Source organism: Pomacea canaliculata, linkage group LG7 (genome assembly GCF_003073045.1).
Source record: "Pomacea canaliculata isolate SZHN2017 linkage group LG7, ASM307304v1, whole genome shotgun sequence".
Lineage (NCBI taxonomy): Eukaryota > Metazoa > Mollusca > Gastropoda > Architaenioglossa > Ampullariidae > Pomacea > Pomacea canaliculata.
In genome coordinates this window covers 27,026,838-27,052,653 of record NC_037596.1, presented here as the reverse complement: position 1 = coordinate 27,052,653, position 25,816 = coordinate 27,026,838, and the positions used below count along the sequence as shown (strand labels likewise).

Sequence of the window (25,816 nt, the reverse complement as noted above, 5' to 3'; positions counted from 1 at the left end):
GAATGTTATTTTTTTGTTCTAATTGTTTGTCTGTAATACCAGGGGAGAGCAGTCACGCGAATGCTGATGCAATCCCCACACGGATTATTTCACGTCATTCGATGTGTTTTGACGTAGGGAAAGTTGTCAAAGCGTAACTACGATGACTGCGGCCAATTGAGGTGGGAGCCATGCCAACTACACGGCACAGAGATTATGATTGGACCCCATGAAGGATGGCTAAGCAGTTGTCCTAGTTACCTAGTTGCTAGTGGTCTGATTGGTCAAAAGAAGTAGAGGAGAAAGTTTAATTAGGCAAACTAACGTCGGAGAAGAGCAGCTTGAGGAGTAAGACCTCCAAAGTATAGCACAACATTGTTAACGGACGCTACTGTTCATCCCCATAAGAGGTAGAGCTGAATCATCTCCTTGTCTGCTGAGGAAGAGTGTAGTGTCTATATTGGTGCGAAAGGGTATACAGCGGGAGATCTATGTTGTGGACAGACTCATGAAGTCTTAGCATCACATTACAACGGATGCTAAAACTTATCTACTGAAGAGTAGAACTACTGAACGACACCTTCCTACCGACGAGGAGTATAGCGACTACAGCAGCACAAAGGATACAGCGGGTGTTGCCTTGGACTTCAAACATTTTGATCTCCAGCTTTTGATCTCCAGTGGGTTCTTGGAAATAACCGGCTTGGGGATTCGTTTGGATATAATTTGCCGGACAACAGACTGTACCCACGATACACCATCTTAGCTATATCTCATCCGTCCGTCGGACTTCTTCACCTTTAGTGTGTGTGTAGACAGTAGGCAATAGAACAGTTTTAGTGTTTTCTTGCTCATTTCATTACCACTCTTTTACATTTTGTTTACTTATTGTGTTGACTTTTTAAAGAATGTTATGGTTATATGATTTGGGAAGTTTTGTCCCTAAACTTTTAAAGTTAGAATTACTTTTGCTGCCGTGATATAGCCCTAGTTGCTGGCATGGCATTAAGCACAAACAAACTACCAATAAGCTCTTCATAGCTTTCTGTCTGCCCAAAATACCTGACTTCATTGAGGTTGGGTATTTGTGGGTCAAAGTCTCTCTGTTGATACCTTCCCTGTTGCTCTGCATCAGCTGTCAGTGTTATGGTCATGGTGCTAGCTTTTGCAAGTCCCAAACCCATTGCTTTTGCTGCTGTGGTACAGGCCAAGCTGCAGATGATTGTTCTTCAAGGATCAAATGTGCTAACTGTGACTGGTCTCATATTGCTTCTTTGTACCAAAGAGCAAAAGCCATTATCTCTCCTTGTTGCACCTCATGCTGACAGAGTAAATTTCAACCGGTAGAGCCTCTCCCTCTACTATCAGCCCCTCCTTGGACCCTTCCTGTTCCAGAGATTCCTCTTGATCTTACTTCTTTTAAAAAAGGGGACACTGGCGAACTCATTTTTCTCAACACTTTAAGGAGCGTCTTTCTGGCTATCCAGGATTTTGTTCTATCTTTACAGATGGCACCAGAGTCCCAAGTGGTGGCCTTGTCGCTGCAGCAGCAGTTCCGTCCTTCCAACCACAACAGGCTGTTTCAATTTAATAAAATTTATGCAGCACTCATTCATCATAACAAGGACATCGTTTTTATGTGGGCTCCTGGCCATGCTGGTATCCCAGAGCAGGCCAGGCTTCCAAGGCTGCATGTCAGTCCCCTGGAAAATTCACTGGTATCAACATACTGTAAACCTGTCTTCTCGGCGTATGTTCAGTGCCTATGGCAACGCTATTGGGACTCTCTGGGCCAAACTAAATTACATCCCATCCTTTCTTGTCTTTCCAACCGCCCACCTTTGTGCCATCCTGTAAGGCGGGAGGAGGTGGTACTTGCTAGATTAAAGTTAGCACACACCTATGTCACACAAAGACACCTCTTACAAGGTGAGCCACCACCAGTTTGTCCATGGTGTAAAGGAAGTCTTAGTATGGTACATGTTATGATTGTTTGTCCTGAGCTCCAGACTATCTGTTGACAGTTTTTTTTACAGAGAATTCTTTTTTTTCCTTGCTCAGGTCCGTCCTATTGGCAGTAATCTTTATATTTTTAAGGCAGTGAAGTCCTAGCACCATTAGATTTAAGAAATTTTATGCTTTTGACAACTGTTGTCTTTTGGTTTGTTTGTGGCTTTTTGGGCTTCACCACTTCTTTTCGCGAAGTTAAGATGACTTTTTGTTGCCGTGATATAGCCTTAGTTGCTGGCTCAGCATTAAAAACAAACAAATAAGCCTACTTTCAGTCCATATTGTGATGCCACTGTGTCACTGACCAGTCTGTGCCTCCATGTTTTTCTGATTATTTTAACCCCTTCGTGACTTATGGAGTGCAACTATGGATAGAATGTATGGGAGAATACATGAGAACATGAGAGGGGAAAAGGTTAACAGTGACACAAAGTATATGGCAAACGTGGTTCAACAGTAGATATTTGGTGGGAAATTTCCTCAGGCTTCAAACAGACAAGACAAGAAAGAGAACAAATACACCCATACCAAGGAAAAGTTAGATGGGAAGGTACCCGTCCGTCATAAGGTAAAGTCTGAGATGATCAAGGCTCAACGTGTGTCACAAACACCACAACCGTTGAAACAGAAAGAATCTAGTCTTCAGAAGGTTCCTGATGAACGGAATCACAAAATCAATGACCTAAGTGATGAAATCAGAACCTTACAACAAAATTTACAGAACTTTAAAGAGCAAACGTCATGAATGCAGACTGCAGACAGACGTCAGTGACTGGGACCAAGAAATTGCTTGGCTCAAGGCTGAGACGGATATTTGCCGAAATGAAAGAGATCAATTGGCTGTATTATGTAAACAACAGTGGGTGACCATTGGTTATTTTGAAGAAAAGGTTCCACATTTTGAAACAAAGCATAAGAATCAGTCTAACGACCTACAAGAGAGCCTTAGCAGAAATCAGATTCTTCAAGTAACGTGAGGAAAGTCTGAAAAAAGACCTTGAGAATAAGACTAAACAAGACTGAAATCTCTGGAGGGAAACATCGAGGCAGAAAGAGTGGTTCATCTGGAAACTAAATTTAACTCAGAAATCGTCCAGCTGCATCTTAGAAACCTGGAGAAATCTCTGGAAGTGGAGAAATCAGCCAACGCTGAGGCTTATGGAGTAGCAGAAGATTTGACAAAACAAATAATAGAACTCAAAAATACAATGAGAAAAACAAGGAAAGTGTATCTGAGCACGAAGCGTCAACTTGGTGGAAAGACAGAGGAGAAAAAGAAAATGGTCATTTCCATCTTGTCTAAAGTCCATCAGAAGAAGTTTATTAAACTAAAGACCGAGCCGGCAATGGCCAAGAAAAGACAGGAATTTCTAGAGGACTCATATGGGACAGCTTCTAAAGAATTTGAATACCAACTTCTGAAATTTGATCTGGATGACAAAGGCAAAAAGATGAAATCTATAAAAGTTCGCAAGAAAAGGAGACAATTTCACTATCTGATTTTGTGGAAAACTTAAAAGCAGTTGAGATAAAAAAAAAAAAAAAACTGTATACACTTAAAGAAAAAAAAGTTTGTTTTTTTTAAAGTTCGGGAGGGAGGAATGTCATGGAGCAGTCTGTGCCTCTGTGCTTTTTTGATTGTTTTAACCCCTTCGTGACTTATGGACTGCAACTGTTGATAGAATGTATGAGAGAATGAATGATAACGTTAGAGGGGAAAGGGTTAACCATGACATGAATTATATGGTGAAACCGGTTCAACAGTAGATTTTTGGCAGAAATGAGGTAGACTCAGGCCCTGAATACTGAAGGAAGAAGATTTGCCTGAGTCACATCTAAATCTCCCTAATTGAGATTGGTGTGTAGTAGAACAGGGTAGTGTTGATTGATGCTGGATGCGGCGCGGTACTGACCCCTTTTATTGTATAGGCTGATTGAATTGGAGCCCTTCTGGATAAGGAAGATTCGCCACTCCGGACCATTCCTAGATGGCCTTTGGTCCAACACCCAGCAGCATTTGGGCTAGGTGCACCATCAGTCCGGTCATGTCACCGTGGAGTACCTCTGCTGTGACCCCGGAAACCTCCTCACCAACACCACGGCTAGTGTGTATGGCCTTTGAGCGTTGTCAAACGCTGAGTTACATGGAGCAACCAAAGAGTTATCACTTTGTTTTGTCCCTAAAATTTTTAAGTTAAGATTACTTTTTTGTTGCTGTGATAGCCTTAGTTGCTAGCATGGTGTTAAAAACAAACCACCAAACAAAGTCCAAACACCCCCGCCCCCCCCCTTTTTTTTTCTTTTATACATTTTACCTACTATTTTATAATTTTGCTTACTTGTGTTGTTTTTTGTTAAGAATGTTATTGCTAGGGATATTTGCATCTCAACCTTTTAAAATAATATTACTTTTCCTTGCCATGATATAGCCATAGCTGCTGGTACAGCATAAAACAAAAACAAAGACATGACATAAAACAAAAATTTTATGGGATGGGGTTGCTAGCCCTACCCCCAACCTTCCTCTTTATCTGGGCTTGGGACTTTTCAGTTTCAATTTTTGAGGCAAAATCTGAACACACAAGTCTTTTTGAAATGTTATCACAGTTTTTTTTGTTTTTGTTTTTATTGTTTTTGCAGCTTCAGGTTTTCAGGATTGGTTGTATTAGACATTTGTTCCCATTTTCATTATAAAGTGCATCTGCTGGTCTTTGTTCTGTCCATATTAGACTCAAATGTTTATGGTTTCACAGCATGTCTTCACAGTATTTAATGTCATTAATTATTTTTATACTTATTTATACTGTAGAACAAAACATATTTTTAAGGTTAAGGATTTTAATGTCTTTTATACCTATGTCTCTTAACTGCATGCTGTGACATTTGAAATTTACACTTCAGGTAGAGGAAGAGATGCTGCTGATGTTGTTACATCATGTCCAGAATACTTCATAGCTGGGCAAGTCAACACTGTTACATGTACAGTCAATCAGACCAGTATTTCACAAGTTAATTGTGCAGGTACACTTTCAAATGTTGGCTTGGAGATTATCTCAACTTCTGGGTCAGTGGATAAATGTTCTTCTGTTTACCCTGCTACATCTTGTGTACCACAAACAACAGCAAGAACTTGCTTTTGTGCAAATGAAAGTGATGGTGTACTGACCTACCAGTGGAATTTTGTGGCAGATCAGACTCATCAGGGTGGAAATTTTTCATGCAAATTCTGTGACTTGTATTTGGGACTACCAGCTCCACAGCGAGTAAACAGCCCTAACTGCTCAAATATCCAGTTTGGTACGAGTTTTAATGCATTCATTTTGTTAAATTGTGATATAAATATCAAGTGTTTTGCAGTAGGAATAATACTCTAATCACACTTTCATTTTATGCAGATTTTAGTAGATGCCAGTTGTAGTCAGAATGCTGTTTGCAAAAGCAAAGGGATGAGAACTTTACGAATTCCTTTCTCTCAGTGTCAGTCTTATACTCATACTAATGCACGTAAATGATATCTAAGTTTTGTTTATTTGTGCTTATCGCCAAGCCAGCAACTAAGGCTATATCATGGCGACAAAAAGTAATCTTAACTTAAAAAGTTTAGGGACAAACAACCACCCACCTCCAACCCCCTGAGTGATATAACCATTACATTCGTAAAAAAGTAGACAGTGATGTAAAAGAGTGTATAAAGTGTAAAAAGGAGTGTTAAAGCCCAAAAGGGATAGATTTCCCATCCTTCTTTAGGATGAATCTCTGAACCCTGTGACCCCCTGGCATGCCAGTCAACTTTTGACATCCTGGCAAGATCAGGGCAACGAATGATCCCCCTTGAAGAGTTGAGGGATCGATGAGGAGTTACTTTTATAGGTCGGTCTATAAACTGTTTTCTGTCTTATCGGCGCAGGGCCTCAGGCGCTTTCTGATTTGCGCACTGGATGAGAACTTGTCCATACTGCAAGCGTTTAACAGCAGAAGTGTTTGTAGAGGTATTTTTAAATACTTTTGCTATTGCCAAAGGAGAGGGGGGCTGGGCTAGCTGTGTGCCCTCTACCACAAGAAAATGGGGCCAGGCCCGCAACATTCTTTCTCACACAATCTGTCACCTTATCCTTTCTGTCTAGAGATTTGTCCTCTTTTACACAATTTCCCAGGTTCAGGTTTTTTTGTTTTTGTGTCGCAATATAAAGGATTCTGTTCATTCCTTACGCTTCCCACCCACTACAGAGTCCAACAAGGGAATGCGACCGAGCGATACTACTTAGGGCATTTCCCTCAGGGTCACACCAGGAATACATTAGGAATATACTCTGGCCTTCCCAGTATTAAGGCCAGATTGACCCCAGCCTTCTAGCAAAGCTAGGGCAATACACGACCAGCCGCTTGGTTGGTGTGGTTCACACCAACCTCCCGTCTAGAAGTCCGAGCCAAAGAGATGTGTTGGTACGATGGGCCGCAACCCATCAAAGACCTCAACCTCCAGGATCCCATCCTCCTCTGACACGGGTCACCCTGCACAGCAAACGCAAGGGGCCTATTGGAGGCCACAGAGAAAAAAAAGGACATCAAAAGAAAAGCATGATGAGAAACAAGAAGACAAGAAAAAGACCAGTGTAGACAGAAGATAGGAAAGATAAAACTGTAGTATGACAGGGTGATGTTTGATTAGAAGAAGAATATAGGTGAAAAGGACCAGGTAAGGGAGAAAAAGGAAAAGCATAAGAAAAATGGGTGGTCCACCTTAATCACCCAGTCAGAAAGAGGCAGGGTGTACCCCCAGCACGAGAATCCAGGCCCACAGGGGCCTGAGTGAGTGAATGTGTGTACACACATCCCTAAACTTGAATTTTAGAATTGACCCATATTAAATGTTAATGTAAATTAATCTCAAAACCATAAATAGGCTATAACAGTTGTCTCTTGAGCTATGGGAGGATACACAATATATCTCTGAACTCACTTTACCCAACCCATGCTGATAAAAAAAATATTCAGGCAAAATATTGATAAAATTTTTATAAATGATAGTGTTAGGTAAAAGTTCATGATTCATTACAATTCATTAATTTACTTACAAATTCCCTGCTTTGCACCTTTTGGCCCCTTTCAGCTGCTAAAATTCAAAGGTTATTTAATATTGTTGGGATCAACCGGCCTGCATATAAGTACTGGGACATATACTTCTCATGTCAGGGGTGAACACCCAGCCTCATGCTGGCTTATTATTAATTGATCTGGCCCACCCCTTTTTCTTATACTATTCTATTTTCTATCTCCCCAGTCCTTTCACCTTTACCTGTTTCTACCAAACCTTCTCTTTGTCACCCCAAAGAATAAATAGGATAGGACTGGTTTGTTGGTGGCTATGCTAGGCCCCAACACTCCTTTTAACATATTATCTACTTTTTTATAATATTTTTATTAATTGTTTTGGCTTTTGTTGTTAAACAATACTGATTTATTTTTAGGCCAGAACACCCCTCTTTTACATATTACCTACTCTTTTATGTTATTCCTGCTCCTTATCTTTGCTTTTACTGTTAAGGATATGATCATATTACCTGGGGGGTTACTGGCCACAGCAGCACCCTTTAACATTAACAACTAAAACGGTTCTTCCCATTTTCTGAGCCTACCCCACCCTTCCATGCCATGTCTGTTATTGAAGAGGAATGTCAAGTTTTAGGGGGGGGGGGAATTTCAGTAACTTAGGATGGGACACACCTATGCCACACATTTTCACCTTTTACAAGATGAACTCCCACCAGTTTGTCCTTGATGCCAGTGGAATTTTACTGCCATACATATTTTATGTATTGCTGTATCAACAGGCATCTTTATTGCACCTGGTGGATGCTGCTCCTCCTTTTTCTTTTGATGGCACAGTATAAAACTCAACTAACCAAAATTCTTTTTTTCTGTAAGACTAAACACAATCTGTTGTAAGCTTTTCACCATCCTCCCGACGAAAATTTCTTGATCATCACTGACTCTTTTGTTACATAAACCCCCATAATTTTTAATCCATTTAACAACTCTCTTACAGTTTATGTGTTCATAAACACTTTTCAGTCAACAAAATGTTATTTACAGACAAAATTTACAGTTTGTAATCATATGCACATTGTATATCGTGCGGGTGTATGTTCCGTGATTGTGAGATTAGTTAAGTCATGCCTTTTGTATTGCACAGGTATTTGTGAGTGTAGCTTTTTCCTTTTTTCAGCAACAACAACAGCAGCAGCAACAACAACAACAGCAACAACAACAGCAACAACAACAGCAGAAACAGCAACAACAGAAGGAATAAAACCAAGGAAATTAATGTCTTTTTTAGGTACTCTAGTTTTAGTTTTAATCTAGAGATAAGAGCAATAATTTAGTGATGACTCCTTAGAAACTTGCATACAGAGTTTGTGTACATAAAATTGTCATTATGACTTCTGTACCACCTCTCAAGCAGTGTGGGCAGCTATGAGGAAAATCAAGGTAAGGCTTCAGGCTAGCTCAGTGCAAGGAGGACTGCAAGTCTGGAAATATCTCTATGAAGCAGAGATGTGTGTTGCTATTCACCATTGTTCTAATTCTCCTCTTCTCCTATAAGTCGGTGGCAGATTTCAACAACACGAAAGCTTGATGCAAGCTCACTACTGTGGGAAGTCCAGTTTTGAGCGAGCAGGGGTAAACTCACCAGTCCCTTAACTATTTGGCTGGGTTAGAGACTATCTGGCCATGCCCCTTTCCTTTATGCTATTCCTTTTTCTCCCTCACTAGCCCTTTCATCTATACTTCTTTTCCAAGAACCCACCTTCCTAAGAGTTTGACAGTGATGTTATTTTAGTTCTTTCGTATCTTCTGATATCTTTCATTCTTCCTTCTTTGTAATCAACGCTTTTTTTATATTTTACTAGTTTTTTGAGATTCTAAAGTAGGCTCTTTAGGCCGCCTGTCGGCCACAGTTTATTCTGCTCGGGGTGAACACCAAGCCTTCTCTGAGAAGAATAAAGAGGTAAATGTCTAGAGGTCCTGCGGGGTTGCGTCCCATCATAACACAGCTCTTTTGGCCTGATTCTTCTCCTACACCAAAGTTGGTGTGGCCACACACCAATCAACCGGCTGGTCATGTATTGCTGTAGCTTTGCTAGAAAACTGTGGCTGGGGTCAATCTGGTCTTCATACTTGGAAGGCCAGAGTATATTCTTTATGTATCACGGGTGCGACCCACCTTGAAAATTCTTAGTGGACTCTTCGGTCGCACTTCACGCTCTTGGACTCTGTGGTTGGAGGGGAGCATAACGAACAAATCATATTCATTCCATTATGGCAAAAAAAAAAACCCCAACATAGGAAACACTTAAGAGAGGATTAATCTTTAGATAGTGAAGATGAGGTGAGAGATTGCATGAGGAAAAGTGTTAAGGGGGCCTGGCTCCATTTTTTTGTGTTGGACGGTGCAGAGAAGACCCAGCCACTCTCATCCCTCTCCCCTTTTGCAATAGCAAAAGGGCTTAAAACATCTCTACAAACTTCTGTTAAACGACTGTGCTCTGGATAATGTCTCGTCCAGTGTGCAAATCAGAAAGCTTCTGAGGCCCTCTGCCGATGGGATGAAAAACAGTTCGTCAACCAGCCCATAAAAGTAACCCAACAGCCATGAACTGTTAGAAGGGGGTCATTCATTGCCCTGACCTTGCCAGGATGTCAGAACTTGATAACAACTCAAAACTGGCACCCCAGGGCGATGACAGCCATGCAGAGAGTCATCCTAAAGAAGGAAGGAAATTCAGTTCCTGCTAATACACTTCTCATAAGTTTCTGTTTCCCAAACTAACTAACTTCATCGAGGTTGGGTATTTGCAGGTCAAAGTCTCTATGTAAATACCTTCACCGTTGCGCTGCTTCAACTGTCAGCGTTATGGTCATGGGGTTAGCTTCTGCAAGTTCCAAACCCGCTGCTTTCGCTGTGGAGGTACAGGCCAAGCTGCAGCTGATTGCTCATCAAGCAACAAATGGGAAAACTGCAATGGATCTCATGTTGCTTCTTTTAGAGACTGCCTTAAATGGAAAGAAGAGGCGGCCATTCAGCACGGACACGTGGAATCTGGCGTCTCTTGTGCTGATGCTCGCTAACGTGTAGTGGGTTGCTCCGCAGGAGCATCTCCTATTATAAGCTCCATTTTCTACTCGGCAGATGTAGCAAGACGACCATCAACCTCTGTATCTATCCAGAGGGACATGTACGTGACGACCTGTAATTTTACAACTTTTAGCAGGTGGAATCTGACTAAGGCAGATTGGCCTGCTTTTTCAGACCCTCTGCTCTATCCGCCACCTCAGAAGTTCTAGTTTTAATTTCAAGGTAAAGGACCTTGGCAATGATCCCTTATTACATCCTGCTAAGATTTTTACTTCAATTTTAAATGAAATCGCTTTGGAGACAATTACTTCACGAAGGCATTGTAATAACCGTCCAATAATCCGTTGGCTTAAGGCAGAGTGTAGGGAGGCCCAGCGCCTTGCCTTTTGCCACCCTACTTCTGAAAATGTGATAAGTTTTAAACGTAGTAGAGCTCAGGCTCGTTATATTTTTAAACAGGAAAAAAATGTGTGGCAGAGTTTCGTGTCCTCATTGTCCTTCCGCACCACTTCCTAGGTGGTGTGGGCAGCCATGAGGAAGATAAAGGGAAGGTTTCAGGCTGGCTCCATAGGCCATCTGCAGGTTGGAAACTCTGTTCTCACAGAGGCACGAGATGGTGCTAAATACTTTGCATCCACCATTGCTCACAACTATTCTTCTTCTCACTACTCCCCAGATTTCCAGCACTTAAGGTCTGTTCAGGAATCTTCTGGCTATAACTTTTCTTTCGATAACTCCAAAAAATACAATCTAACCTTCTCTTTCTCTTAACCGCAGCAGGACCCAGACAACATTTCTAATCAACGGCTGACTCATCTTCCAAAAGTCTCTCTCCTTCTCCTTCTAGAAATCTTTAACTTTATTTGAGTGTCCGGGTGTTTTCCCTCTCATGAGAGGAGCGGTCGTGGTGCCATCCTAAACCTGGCAAGGATCTTGTGTCCATCTTCTGTCTATCGCTCTTACAAGTTGTATGCAAAACTCTAGAAGCATGGTGATGCCGGCTCTTCTGGTATCTGAGTCTCAAGTCTTCTCTCCAACCTACAGTGTGGACTTTCAGAAAATGCCGCAGTCAACCTGGATCATTTGGTCCGTTTTGAAACTTTTGTCAGGGATCGTGCATATTTGTTGGCAAGAACATGTTTTAGGGGTGTTTTTTGATTTGGAGAACGCATACGTCACTACCTAGAAGAAAGGTACTCTGTTGGACCTTCACTCTCTTGCCACTCTTCATCAAGAATTTTCTTTCTCACCGCCTCTTTAAAGTTCGAGTAGGGTCTATCCTGTCTCATCCTCAGGAACAGGAAATGGGCGTCTCTCAGGGCAGCATTCTTTCTCCAACTCTTCTCAACATCAAAATAGATTCATAATCATACTTGAAATCTGTCTGCCGGGTTTGGAGGCCTCGTTATATGTAGATGGCTTTGCTCTCTGCATTCGAGGCTGATCCCTTATATGCCTCGAACCCCGGCTACAACTGTGCGCAAAGGCTGTACAAAGGTGGGTGACAGAAAATGCCTTCAAATTTTCTCCTGCAAAGTCAGTATGCATTTACTTTTGCAAACTGAGAGACATGTTTCCAGATCCATCTATTTCTGTCGATGGCACGGTACTCAAAGTGGTCCAGGAAGTAATATTCTTTGGGTCATCTTTGATCGCAACTTGTCTTTTCTGTCTCATATCAAATATTAATGCCTATTTGTAGACAGCCTTGGACATATCTTAGAGTAGTGATTGGCCCATGTCAGCTTGGGGCGGACCGAACGGTCCTGCTTCGTCTGTATGTGCTCGTGTGCCGCCTCCAAGCTAGACTATGGATCATCACTTTGGCTCTGCTCTACTTCAAAATTTCTCTGACCCAATTATTATCATCAAGGGCTACGCATTTGTTTGGGTGCTTTCGCACCACTCCTGTAAAGTTTGTACGCAGAAGCCGTGCCGACTTTCTTCCATCGTACTGAAACTCATATATGTTCTTTGTCGTTTAAAAGCTCATCCTGGAAACCCTGCGTACCATTCCAGCGTGCTGCCCTGTATGCCATTCGTACCAAGGAATAAAAGCCATTATCACTCAGTGTTGCACCTAACCTACAAACTGCCCGAGTAGATACTCAAAAGGTAGAGCCTCTCTACTACCAGATGAGTCTTTGACCCTTGCTGTTCCAGAGATTCGTCTTGATCTTACATGCTTTAAAAAAAGGACAATAGTGGCCTCATCTTTCGCCAACGTTTTTATGAACTCCTTTCTGACTATCCTGGATTCTGTTCTATCTTCACGCCATCTTGCTAGCCTTGGAGCATGTTTACCACTCTTCGAAGCACAGCAGTTTGATAATTTCAGACTCTTTCTGCCCTCCAAGCTCTTTTTTTCCAATGATTTTGGCCACTCTCTTGTGGTCCTGTTTCAGATAATTCATGCACCACTCATTCATCGTACAAGGACATTGTTTTTATTTGGGGTCCTGGCCATTCTGGTATCTCAGGCAACATTCAAGTAGACCAAGCTGCCAAGGCTGCATGTCAGTCCCCTGGAAAATTACAGTCGCTGGTATGATCAGACTGTAAACCTTTCTTCTCGTCCTACGTTCAATCCGTATGGCAACAGGGACACTGTGGGCTAGAATAAATTATATGCCATCATTTCCTGTCTTTACCTACCTTCGTGCCGTTCTGTGCGGCTGTAGGAGGAAGTTCTGGCAAGACTACGTTTAGGAACACCTTTGCTACACAAGCACATCTTTTATGAGGCGAATCACCACTAACTTGTACATGGTGTGAACGAAATTTTAGCGAGAAACATGTTTTAATTACTTATCATGAACCCCAGAGTATCTGCAGCATTTGTGTTTACAACAGATTCTTTGTTTTTCTTTTTTTAAGTCCGTCCCATTGACAACTTTTTTTTATTTTAAAGAAGGATGGGGCTGTATCATAAGATCTAAGTTTATATTACTCAGGGGATTTGCCCCTAAACTTGTAAAAAGTAAGATTACTTTATATAGCATACGCTGCTTGCATAGAGTAAATAGTAATTCTTAATTTTCAGAATCACCCGACCGTTGGCTGTTATTCCTCCTGCTGCTTATACCAGTAGACATAGGTGGCTCCTGGGTTATATGTGAGTATCATACACATATATTGTACTCTATATTCTGCATGAACTGTGAAAATTTGACACATTGTAATAGTATAACAGTGGCGTAGGAACCAGGGGGGGCAGCGGGGGCAGCCGCCCCCCCCCCCCTTCAAGGAAATACAGGAGGTGCAGGAATATCATTTTGCCCCCCCCCCCCAATATTTGAGACGTAATTCCTCACAAAGAGCAAAGAACTGAAGAAATGTAGGGGAACATAGAGAGGAGACGGTCATCACCATCAAAAAGCGGGCCCTGAGGCAAGTGGAGGCTCTAAACCTCTGACGATCAGATTGGGGACAGTCCGTTGGTCTGTTTGCCATGCTAATTGCAGACTGTGTTGAAGCCTGAGCGAAGAAAGCAGCCGGACAGTACATCGGTACATCGAGTGTGGTCTCCCTCCCCTCCCATAATGCGACGCTTTTCTTTGGCGGTTTTCGTTTGACCAACATAAAATATCCCCACCACTCGCTGTCACCCTAAAATTATCTGCTATCGCTTACAACAAAGGGGCCGCACTGGCATCGGGAACACAGAAAGCCAGTAACGAATTAGTTGCATACAATACGGCAATACCCCAGTCTTGCCATCAGACAGGAACCTTACACTTTGTGAAAAGCTAGCGAAGCACGAGGACTTCATCTTACTACACCAACGGTTTAGTGCGAATTGACGGCTTTGACTTCACCTAAGTCAGCAAAGACTCCGAGTCCCTATATTGGTAGTTTTCTTTAGAGACAGAGAGACTGGTATTATTGCAATCTACGACTCAGGGGGAAGTGCATAAGTAACATTTCTAAAAACTACACAAGGGCACTCTTTTATCATCAACGACTGTGGCTGGTACTCAACATAAGTTATCTGTGTTATAACTGTTTGGTTTGTATATATGTGTCCGTGTTTGGTAGATGGCCATAGAACGTGTCCCATCGCTGGCTCAGCACCGTCGGGTAGCGGAGCGAGGAAGGGATGGCCTGCGGCATTCCCACCCTAGTTTGTCCCCTGGCCAAGGTGGTCTGGCCAGTTTTATGGCCTTAATTATACGGTAGCCTTGCGTCCCTTCCTCTCTGGTCTCTTTGGTTCTCTTTGGGGTGGATGGGGCTATTTTCCCACGGTGTGCGGACACGAGTTCAGGTATAGGGCTGTGTCTCTTTGTAACGTGTATTATCTCGCGGACGCTTCGCCCTGTGGGTAGGGAAAGGTTCTGGAGGTTTCTGGAAGCCTATAGAAACCTGCCACACAGGTATATGTGGACTGGGAAGACGGCGGGGCGGAAGAGGAGTTTTTGCGCTGGTGGAGAGACCTGTGCCCATCTCTGGGAGTAGTCGGGGGTTTGCCACGTGCTGTGTGGACTGTCGCTGGAACTGGCGTGGTGTCTAGAAGAGGGTGTCAGCAACCAGCGTATTTTCCCCGCGTTTGTTTTGAGATAGAACAAAGCGCATCACGAGCCGTTGGGTGATTAGGCTTAATTAATCTTTACCTTTGTTTTTCCACCCGATGGCTACCCTGGCCGGTATACAGACGTGTACGGTGTGTGACCGAGTGTGACTGCGTGGTCTATGCATGCGCGCATGTGTGCATAGGTGTGTGCGCGCTGGTGTATATGTGCAGAGCTGGAATGTTGATCGTTGCTGTCACGGGGGTTTGGTGTTTTCTTTTTTATGTATAATGTTTGGTAGTGTATTTTGTAATAGAGGTACTGGAAGGGCTGACCAGTAGGTAACATGGGAGACGGGGGGATTGCTCTTGGTCGGAAGGGCGCCTAATTGTACTGTTGTGTTTCTGGACGCAGGCTCAAATTCATTCTTGAACTCGAACTCGAATAAGCTTCTACTTTATCTCAACCCCAGTCGCTGAGTCGTCAGTTCGTACTCTGAAAACCATTAAGTTTCTGAAAGAAACTGTATCTTACTATCTCAGTTACCACGGCAACTGCAGAACGCAGTTTTTCTGCCTTAAAACAAACAAAAACATACCCATGAGAAGTTCCATGACACAAACGCGCTTGAATAACTGTCTCATTATGCATGTATTTAAAGAGAGGGTTGATCTGCTTAATCTGGACGAGATTGCAATGGAGTTCATTAATAGAAATCACTGAAGACGCAGTTTTTTTGACACACTGACTTGCCAACCTTGATTAATATGATTTATATGATTATAACGTTTGTCACATTTCTTGTGAATGCATTAGCCGGGGAGTCATTCTTTAATTTGTTTTTTCTTATTGAATGCTGCTTTGCCTTTTAACAATAAAGCAGCGTGTTGTGATGCTACCACTGTGTACGTGCGTGCGTGCAGTACCCCCTCCCCCCATCCTTTTTTACGTAATGTGCGAGTGCGAACGCCGTTCACTGTCAGCAGGGAGTTTGCCCCCCCCCCCCCCCAACGCCGAACATCTTTCTACGCCACTGTATAACTGAAACAATAATTCTGCTCAAATTATAATCATGCAGAATATAGAGTACAATAGAGTGTATGTGCATGTACATATACACAATTACATGCAATTGACCATATATAGATCATAGATCTAACGGTCACATTTATCTATGAAGCAGATGTATACAGGTGTTGAAGAAATGTACAGCTTCTAAACCTATTTTTAATGTTAATGCAGAGCAACATATAGAGTTACAAATGTGCTAATACCACCTCTCTTTAAAGATATATATATATGTGTTTAAGAAGTAAGTGCCTTTCATCCTTACCAGTTTAGCATTAATATTGGTAAACACAAGTACTGAAACTTGCACAACAGAGACTCCACTCTGCTTAGAAGTTTTAGAAATATGCACATCTAAGAATCTGAAAAAAATGTTTTTCTTTAATAATTTATGGTAATGATATTATATGGGATTTGTTTGCAAGTAGCTGTTGTTTTGTTGGGGTTTTTTTGCTTGTAATGTTTTAATATTTTCCAGATCTATATTGCTGCCTTGGGAGGTAAGTTCTGTTTTTATTTAATTTAAGTATGTCTATTTATATGCTGTTTTCTATATTTCTTCAACATCAGTTTGTACAACTTACCTGTAGTGGTGTGGTGGCTTGCGCACCTTGTCGATCCACAAAGCTATGTCGGTGGGAGCCTTGTGCTCCTGGCAGGTCTAACCAAACCGAGGGGAGAGGTTTCAGGGAAGAGGCCAGACTACAATGTTGCACCCTGGCCCTCCAGGTTGGGGTTTTGCTTTGGGCTAACAGCCCACTCATATAAGAAAAAAAAAGCTGTTACAGAAACCACAATAGTATCACAATAGTATGGTCGGAAAGATTCCTCACTAGAAAGAGCTTATGACGCATGTTGGTGAAATCCTTAGGGAAGCCCACTCTAACTCATCTTTCGATAAACAAGGCAAGACCAAGGATATCAGAACATCAGATGTCTAGAACAGTGATGCCCAACCTTTTTCGGCCTGCGGGCCATACACATTTCGGACAGCCGTGTCGCGGGCCACTTCACCGCAAAAATACAAAAAAGAAAAAAAAATAGAGCAGATACCATTTTTTATTAGAAACAACCTTACCATTAATTATGTAGTAATTAGTGGGATATTTGAAGTTGTTTTTCCGAAACCAACTTCTGAATGTCCGGCTAGAATGTCGTAGAGATACCAAGTCGGAGCACTGAATCGAAATGTTCGTCCATCCAAAAAAAGATTGGGAAACGCCCCTACGTAGGGATAAATACTTCTTCCCTTTTTCCGTTTTTTTTTTCGTTTTTTTTTTTTTTTTATTACTAACATGCCGATTTCCTGCACTGTGGGCAGAAGTTTCGCGGGCCGGATGGCACCGCGTCGCGGGCCGGATATGGCCCGCGGGCCGTACATTGGGCATCCCTGGTCTAGAACATCAGAACCCTCTATTAAAGTGGCAAGTCAGCTCAAGTGGCAAGCAAAATGAGAAAATACAACATCAGGGTTCTTGGTTATGTCAAAGCACATGGAATGGAAATGGCCCGACCAGACTAACATCAGAAGAAACCATTTATTCTGGCTACAAAGACCTGGACCACGATCATACCCAAGGAGTAGCACTGCTGATGTCAACAGAGGCTACAAAGGCGCTGATGGCCTGTGAACCGGTCTCACCACGGCTTATGTCAGCGAGATTCAATACTAAAAAAAGGAAGATCATCATCCAGTACAATGCACCAACAAATGCAGCAGGAAAAAAGTCTCTGCTTGACCACGCACCAAGAAGAGGTCTAAAAGTCATTATAGGAGACCAAAGTGCTAAAGTTAGAGACAATAACACCAACGGGGAACTCATCATGGGAAGACATGGCGTCAGCACCTGGAAGGAAAACGGGGAGCTCTTCACAGACTTTTGCAATTTCAATGACTAAATCATGGGTGTCATGAACCAGCCTGGTTCAAGGCCAGAAAAAAGGGCCGAAGCTAGTAATGAAAACATTAAAGAGGGGCAGTGGGTTCCCTGGAGCTTTGATTTGGATAAAAGGGGTAAGGATGTTATCATTCCTGGTAATAGTTAAGCCTGGGAATCGAGGCCGCTTACGTAAAGGGGCCGCAGTCATCGCTTCAGAGGTACGCCCGTAAATTGAAAGACCGGTACCTTTAGCCCTGAGAACAGCGTTTGTTTTCTTTGCCACCGACTGGACACCGGTGCTGAATGGGAGACCTAGACAGGTGTCGCGACAGTCGGAGGTTGATGTGGCCGATCGTAAGAAAGAAGAATAGTAGATAAGCCTTAGGTATCCGAGTATAGTGCAGGGGGATGTGGTTCAGAAGGGTCACGTGATCTGCTAGTAAATACGTTAGGACAGAGCGGTAGTCGAGGCCTTTTCCCAAATACACCAGCAGGGACTACCGTCTCTGAGCGGCGTACCAGTTGTAAGCAGCAAGTCTGATGGAGGCCCGTTCTACGTGAACGCATCGCGCTACTTGCTGACACTTCCAGTCTGGAACCGTGGAGAGTGAGGAAGGTATCTCCGTCCTCGCAAACGACAAGAAGGGGGATACACCGTCAGAACCGGCAGCAACTCTGCTACCCGTTGCCTGGGCAACCGCCGGGAGTAGTGATTTCTGTGCCTGTGTATTTCTGGGGTCTTCGTCGTTTGCAGCCGGTGCCAGACCACTGTCGCCTGAGATCGCCACCGCATCTGTGTCCGTTGCCTGGAGCAACCAGAATAGCATCAGTGCCAGTGCCAGGGACAGTGCGCCAGAAAACTTACTTCCAACGTCGTCACCATCGTCATTGCCTGGGGCAACGGTGTGTGACCTATGATCTCCGCCAGTAGTGACAATATTGTGCCAAGGCAGGTCTGTGGCTGTCCGCTACTGGTTGTTGAGGGACATCCTGTCGTGAAGACGCTGCCGTGTGAGAACTGTGTCCAAGACTGGCGAAGTGTACGCTTCCGACGGGTGAGCGATGGTCATACCGGAGGAAGGATGTGTGCGTCACTTCGTCCGATAAAAAATGTGTTATTTGGATCCAAAATGAATGTGCAGCCTATAAATGACAGAGGATATTATACTGATGGATATATATATATGTTATAGCCTTGCTTCAGACATTTTTTTAAAAATGCGATTCGAGAGATATCTGCGATGGGAAAGTGCGGGGATACGTGCAACGTGCGAGGATACAATTGCTGACCTGTGGTCAACTAAGAAGCTGGTGTTGGACGATCGCGTTGCCCGTGTTTGCAGATGTTGTGATTCTTGGTTCTGTTTTCTCCCTTTCTGCCTCTTTAGAACGGTAAGCAATGGCTCCGAAAAAAAGACAAGAAAAGGAAACAATAATCAAGCGCCGAAGAAAGTTTATTCAGCACGCCTCAGAAGATGGAAGAGATAGAAAAAACAAGGGACAGCCGTCAAAAGGAGAGAGCGGGAAGCGTGACCAAAAAAAAGCAGACCATCCCAGTCACGTGATAGACTCTCTTAACTCAAGCCTTTTCCTCTACAGTCTCGGAAACATCCAACAACCTAATATTTAAAAAACTGGAAAATCTACAACAAACAACGGAACCGATGAGACAACAGATAGAGAAGTGCCATCGGGCACTGGCAAAACAGATTAACAATAAAGTAGAGATGCTAACAACCGCACTTTTTGATGTCAAAAAAGAAAACGAAATGCTAAAAGCAATAGTTAAATCTCTGCAAAAGCAAACAAAGGTGTTAAAAGAACAAATTTGCAGACGAACAAGTCACTCGGATCAGCGTAAGTACTCTCGGAGACAGTCACTAAGAATTTAAGGAATTCACGACGACAATAGAAACGAAACGGCGGAGGAGTGTGAAAAGAAAGTGCTTCATGTTGTTCTGTCAGGACTTGGTCTGTCGGACATTGACACTCATAAAATCTCAGCGTTACACAGAGTAGGAAAAATAAACAAAGACAGACCGAGACCAAGACCAATGATAGTGAAGTTCACCTCCCGTAAAGACAGAGACCGAGTGCTGAAAGCAAGAAGTCGACTCAAGGGGTCAGGTATGTCTGTCACAGAAGACCTTACACAATTAAATGTGCAAAGACTAAACCGTTTAAAGCAGCATGAAGGTGTCCTAGACGCATGGTCGGCGGCTGGCGGCAAACTATTTGTGCGGGAGGTAATAGGTGGTGATGTCAGTTATATCGACAAAATGCTTATAGGAATGAGCCCCGAGGAAATAGTCCGACAACAACGGGATGGGAGCGAAAGGAAATTCTAATAGCTTCGGGAAGGGACGACAAGACAGCAACAACAACAGAGTGGGAGAAAACCTCATCATCAACAACCTGCACACGGAAGAGAGGGGCATCGTGGGACTTCTTTCTTCACCTTTGACCCCACTACTCATTCCACGCCTTCAGTAACTAAGACGCCATCACTGGACCCGGAGTATGTTTAGCCCAGCACAAGAGCAGGACACCCCACAGCCATATACAACAGAGGACCTGCTACAAGAACTGAATCAAGACGCTCAACAGTTGACGAAAGATGGTAGCAATCGTGGGATAAACATCACACAAGAGATATCTTATCAGTGACTTCCTTTATGTCTTCTCGTAATCTGGATACCATATACCTACTTGAAAATGTTTCTGAGTAGACATGTTTCTCCTTCCCCTATTTAACATTTATATCCGTGCAGATAATATGTAGGTGAGTTATACCTATACCTACTTGAAAATGTTTGTGAGTAGACATGTTTTCCTTCCCCTATTTAACATTTATATCCGTGAAGATAATATGTAGGTGAGCTATACCTCAAATATAACAAATGTCATATGTTTATAAATAAGTATAAGTTCAGTGTACGGTTGAAATGTGCGAAGAGCCTGAAATATGTTATTTATTGTGTGTGCGGGCATGTTATTCTATTTTTCTACATAACATTACATGCCTGCACACACAAATATTTGCATACATGAACATGTGCTCCCACTGTTGCTGTCTTCTTCTGAACAAACTTTATTATCTAAACATCTATATGTGAAGCAAAATGTAACATCAATCCCTATGCTTAGACAAAGTTTGGCTAACTGTAAAGTTAAAATGTTTGGTGGGTTCTTCTTCTCAATGTCACCTTCAAAATTATCAGCTTGCGTTACCTCCCAAAATTAAGATTATAAAACTAATGTAAATTTTCTGGTACAGGGCAACAGCTGACAAAGACTGGAATGGATACAAAACATCAAACCTTCATTTTAAAAAGGGTGATATTATTTCACTTTTGGAAAATGAAGGATCATTCTGGAAAGGAGAGATTAACAATCAGGTAAGTGGCTAGCTAGACAGTGTAATTATTGTTTTTATTAAGTGTATAACAAGTAACATGGTTTTAATTCTATTCTTTTGATAGAGAATTGTATTTTTCTTCATTTTCACACAAAATACTGCTTATTAACGCTTTATGATGGGTTTGACTTTAGTCTACAGTGTTTCTTTTGTTGACAACTCCCTTTCCTCTCCAGAATCGTTTTACTATATAGACTACATATTTCGGTTATAAATAAGTGGCAGAAGTCACAAAGTTGCTGGAAAAATCCTGGGATCATGACATGGATCACTGGCTAAGAATAACCTAGCGGAGAGAAGGAGGTTTCCGAACACCTTCCCAGTTGTGTCACCCTGTCATATGATAACTAGGAATAGGGCTATAGTGTGGGCTCCGCACTTCTGCCCCCTCCACGAGTTAAGCGGACGCGCTAGTAAACAGACTATCATAAGGTGGAATGGGTAACTGTGGAGATGAGTTAGTGGTTGAGTTGGCGTTACAGCAGCGACACAGTATTCGGCCTTTGGCGGTACTGGACCTTCGGACAAAAGGCCAGGAAGTCTTGCCACCGCGTATCTCCCCTTGAATCAATAGTCCTGTGGCAAAATCAGCACAATCACAACCTCTGACCATCTGTGCGTGCTTATTCCCCGGAATTCACGACACAACCCTAGCCTGAACATGCGTGCCAGCCTGTGTATGTGTGTGTCATCAGCTACCCTCTACTACAGCATTAATAAGACAGAGTCATGGAATGATATTTTAGCTGTTTGACATATTTAGTACAAGAGATAGATTTTCTGGAACAGTTTTTTATTTTATTTTTAGAAGAGGTTTAGTGAAGGGCTGGAAGATCCTGTTGAACACCTATGGGATCATTTAAAAATATCCAAGGGTATTGAAATGTATTTTTTCACATACCATATAACAGGCAAATAACATGTTAGTGTGTTCTGCTCTTTTGTTGGTGCTCATAAATTATATATACTGCTCATTTTAAAATGCCTTGAAAACAAAAATATAATTGTCAACCAATCTCATAGCAATAAGCGCTAATGAGGGTGGTGACACATTTATAGTTGTTGAGGAGTGAAGGTTTAAAATCTTTAAACCATAAGAATTTTAATAAATCTTAGATAAATTAAGAAAATCTCCAGCTAATGTCGTACCATGGAGTGATTTTATCATCCTTTTCCTATTGCTTTTCTAGTTTGCAAAGGATTCTTTGAGCTTAGGGAAATGGTCGAACTCTTTAAGGAGCCCACTTCACATGTAACTCAGTCACACTTAGTATTTCCTAACATCAGTTTATAAAATGCTGAAAATTCTAACCATAAATCCTGATTATTATGCTTTGCTATTCCTTTGCTAGAAAATAATTGAGTACTATTTATTCGCACAAAGACATGAGTAATTAATTTTTTAGATTTGTTCCCTTGAAGTCTTCTTGATTTTTCTAGAAACTTCTTAGATCATTTAGGTAATCTATGTTTACTAATAGAACACTGTTTATCAAAAAAATGTGTGAGCCATTATCAATTTTAAAAATGTTTTAGCTGTGCTATCCGTCCAGACACTAGCAGAAATTTAGACCAGATTCTGTGTAATCTATAGTGTGAGAGTTTTAAAAGTTAATCTTGCAGAGATAGCTACGTTGCATATGTTGTGTGTGCATTTTGAAAATAGACATGTAATTATTAAGAAAATATGGAAGAGTCTAGTGCAGTGGAGCATCGATTATCCAGTCTTCAACCTTGCCTTCGGTTATCCGGGATCTCCTTTTAAAAAAAACAAAAAAAACAAAAAAACAAAAACAAAAAAAAAAAACACTGCGAGACATCACCAGACTGCCAAGATTTCTGACTACAGGATTGTATGCTACGTGTGTCACAGCTTAAGTTTTCTTTGTCAATGGGTTTCTGAAAGCATTGAAAGTATAGCATATCTGCACCAGTTAGGTGGTTCCCTTCTGTGAAAAACCATTAGACTTAATATAGCGGACTCGTTTCAACCATTCTCCCTCCCCTTTTTCCAAATTCTGACGACCGCCATTCGTCAATAAGTTTTGACATTTGTATTCTGCTTCAAAGCGTTTCTTGGAAGGGATTATATATGGGTCACATCATATGTGTATGTGACACCTTGTTCCGAGTTAATTCAGTTGGCTCTGATGTGGGAGTGAAAAGGAAAAGAGTTGTTTTGTCAGTTGCTGCAAAACTAAAAATTGCTTAACATGCTGTAAATATGCTATACTTTCATTGAAATTTAACATTGGAAATCAAACGGTGCATGATATGGCACCAATACTAGCATTTGCCAATTAAAAAGAAATTTTTTTGATTATCTGGATGACGAGTGCCGGTCATTAAACCGGATAATCGAAGTTCCACTGCATGTTGAAAAATTCATCAAATCATAAACCTATGCAGACCTTCATTTTTATATTTTCCACTGTATTTATTTTGTTAAATAATATCTCTGCTTTCAGACTGGTGTTTTTCCAAAGGATTTTGTTCACGTGAGAAAAAATTCAGGAGAGTAAGTTCACATCCATAATCATTGATAGGGATTGTATCATGGTTAGAAATAAAACCTTTTTATCTTTCATATCACATGGAGCAAAGCCACACATTGTAAAATGAGATTCTCAAACAAACTTTAAAGATCAAAGATAATAAAATCCTAAGAACTGTGGTTATATCTTGTACGAAGCAATTTAAGTGTTAGAGGCAGTTCTTTGCCATTTTCGTCAGAATGATTAGTTTACCACAGACAACACAACAATAATGGGTATATATAACGTGCTACACCATGGCCAAGATAAAAATTGAACTTTCTGCACATACCAGTAATGATAAATGAAAGATAACACCCAGTGGAGAGTGAGATACATTTAGGCACACTTAACAATATAATGATGTGTACAAGAGTAGAACGTGAAGCAATAGATAAAGGTATGCAGGATACGGTACACAGAGGGAGTCATTATGTGATGATTAATGTGAAACAGATTGCAAGGGAGTTAAACATAGTAATTATAGCAGATGCACCAGGGCTTCTGCTAAGGCTAGATTCTTTGGGGTCCCAGGAACCCCTTCTTCAGATTTTTAAGGGGTCCCTGCTCTTCGCCCAAATTTGAAGGGGACCCCATTGACGAAATTTGAAGGGGTCCTCCGAACTTTTAATGCGTACTGTACGCATTTTTTTGCGTAAGCAGAAGCCCTGATGCACTGTATGTCGTGCTCATCAGTACTGGCATGAGTTGTTCAGCTGAGAGATTCTGGCTGTAAAAGATCTTATAAAAATAACTTTTCTGTATCTGTTTCCTGTCAAGATTTAACAGGCCCGCATCCATTCCCGTGTTATGATCCTCATATATATATTAAGATTTCCTCGGATAGTGAAGAGGAGGAAGTGAGAGTTTGCATCAGAAAGAATGTTGAGGGGACCTCGCCCCGTTTTCTTGTGGTACAAAGCGCAGAGTCAGCCGAGCCACTCTTGTCCCTCTACATCTATACAAACTTCTCTTCTGCTAAACGTCTGTGCTTTGAACAATTTCTTATCCAATGCACAAATCAGTGAGCTTCTGAGGTCCTGAAGACGAAAACAGTTCGTCAATCGAATCAAAAAACTTACACCACACCGATCCCTGAACTCTTCAAGGGGGGGGGGGGTCATTCGTTAGAACGACATTAAATCGGAGCTGGCATACCAGGTGGTTATCCTAAAGATGGATGGAAAATCGTATCCTACTAATAAACTTTTCTTAACATTCTGTCTGCCCAATATACCTGGTTTCATTAAGGTTGACTTTTTTTGCGGATCAAAGTCACTCTGTTTATACCTTAACCGTTGCACTGCTTCAACTATCAGCGTTATGGTCATGGGGCTAGCTTCTGCAAGTCCCAAGCCCGCTGCTTTCGCTGCGGCAATACAGGCCATGCGGCAGCTGATTGTTCTTCAAGCAACAAATGGGAAAACTGCAATGGATCTCATATTGCTTCTTTTAGAGACTGCCGGAAGTGGAAAGAAGAGGCGGCCATTCAGCACGTATGTGCACAATCTGGCGTCCATTACGTCGATGTTTGCCATTGTGTAGTGGGTGACTCCTCAGGAGCATCTTCTAGTGGAAGCTCCATCTCCTACCTGGCAGCTGTCACAAAACGACTGTCAACCTCTGTATCTATCTAGAGTCACACTAGATTCTAGACGAACATGACACGCGTCTCCTTTCCCAGTCTGTCAAGCTATGCTTCTTCCTCCTCCTACAAGCTGTAGTGGCACCCAGTCATCACAAAAATCTCAACCACACAAGCATCTTAAACCACACAATCATCACAGTCTAAGTATCCCCCTTCACCAGTCAGAAACACTCCACGCCAGCAAGCACGCCACACAAAATCACCAAGAAACAAGAATACCACACAGCAGACAGAGAAGAACACAAAAACAAAACCAAAATCGCCAGAAAAACCCATTACTCTGCAGAAAACATCTGGGACTACCACAGCACCATCAATCCCTTTTTCTAACCACTTTGCTTCTCTTGGCGAGCAGGACATAGGTGTAGATGAGCAACATTTAGTGTTGCCTTCTCCATCCCACGTCCCTGCCTTCTTCTTCCTCTCCCTCTTTAACTTCATGGTTTTCCATGTACCGGCTATAAAACTATGTCACCAAGGCCGCAGCTGTGGTGGAATTCTTCTACTGATACGAAAAGACCTTTCCAGATTTGTTTCAAATATGAGGACCCCCATAGACAATACTATTTGTGTAAAAATTCAAGGCAACTTAGTAATGCTGTCCGGGTTACCGTGGACAGGACTATCACTATTT

General features: G+C 42.1%; 1 protein-coding gene across 10 annotated transcripts in view; it reads left to right on the top strand.

Annotated features, from left to right (window-relative positions):
* Window positions 1-25,816, top strand: part of LOC112568895 (intersectin-1-like) — a 46,395-nt gene that overhangs the window by 1,672 nt on the left and 18,907 nt on the right. For 6 of the 10 annotated variants that reach the window (XM_025246428.1, XM_025246426.1, XM_025246427.1 and 3 more), the window contains 5 exons: window positions 4,891-5,286; window positions 13,170-13,241; window positions 16,181-16,202; window positions 20,860-20,980; window positions 23,469-23,518. In XM_025246428.1, the coding sequence (XP_025102213.1) occupies window positions 4,891-5,286; window positions 13,170-13,241; window positions 16,181-16,202; window positions 20,860-20,980; window positions 23,469-23,518 (661 nt within the window). Of the gene's footprint in view, window positions 1-4,890; window positions 5,287-11,526; window positions 11,624-13,169; window positions 13,242-16,180; window positions 16,203-20,859; window positions 20,981-23,468; window positions 23,519-25,816 lie in introns of those variants that run through there. The other 4 variants (XM_025246429.1, XM_025246430.1, XM_025246431.1 and 1 more) reach the window with 3 other exon arrangements.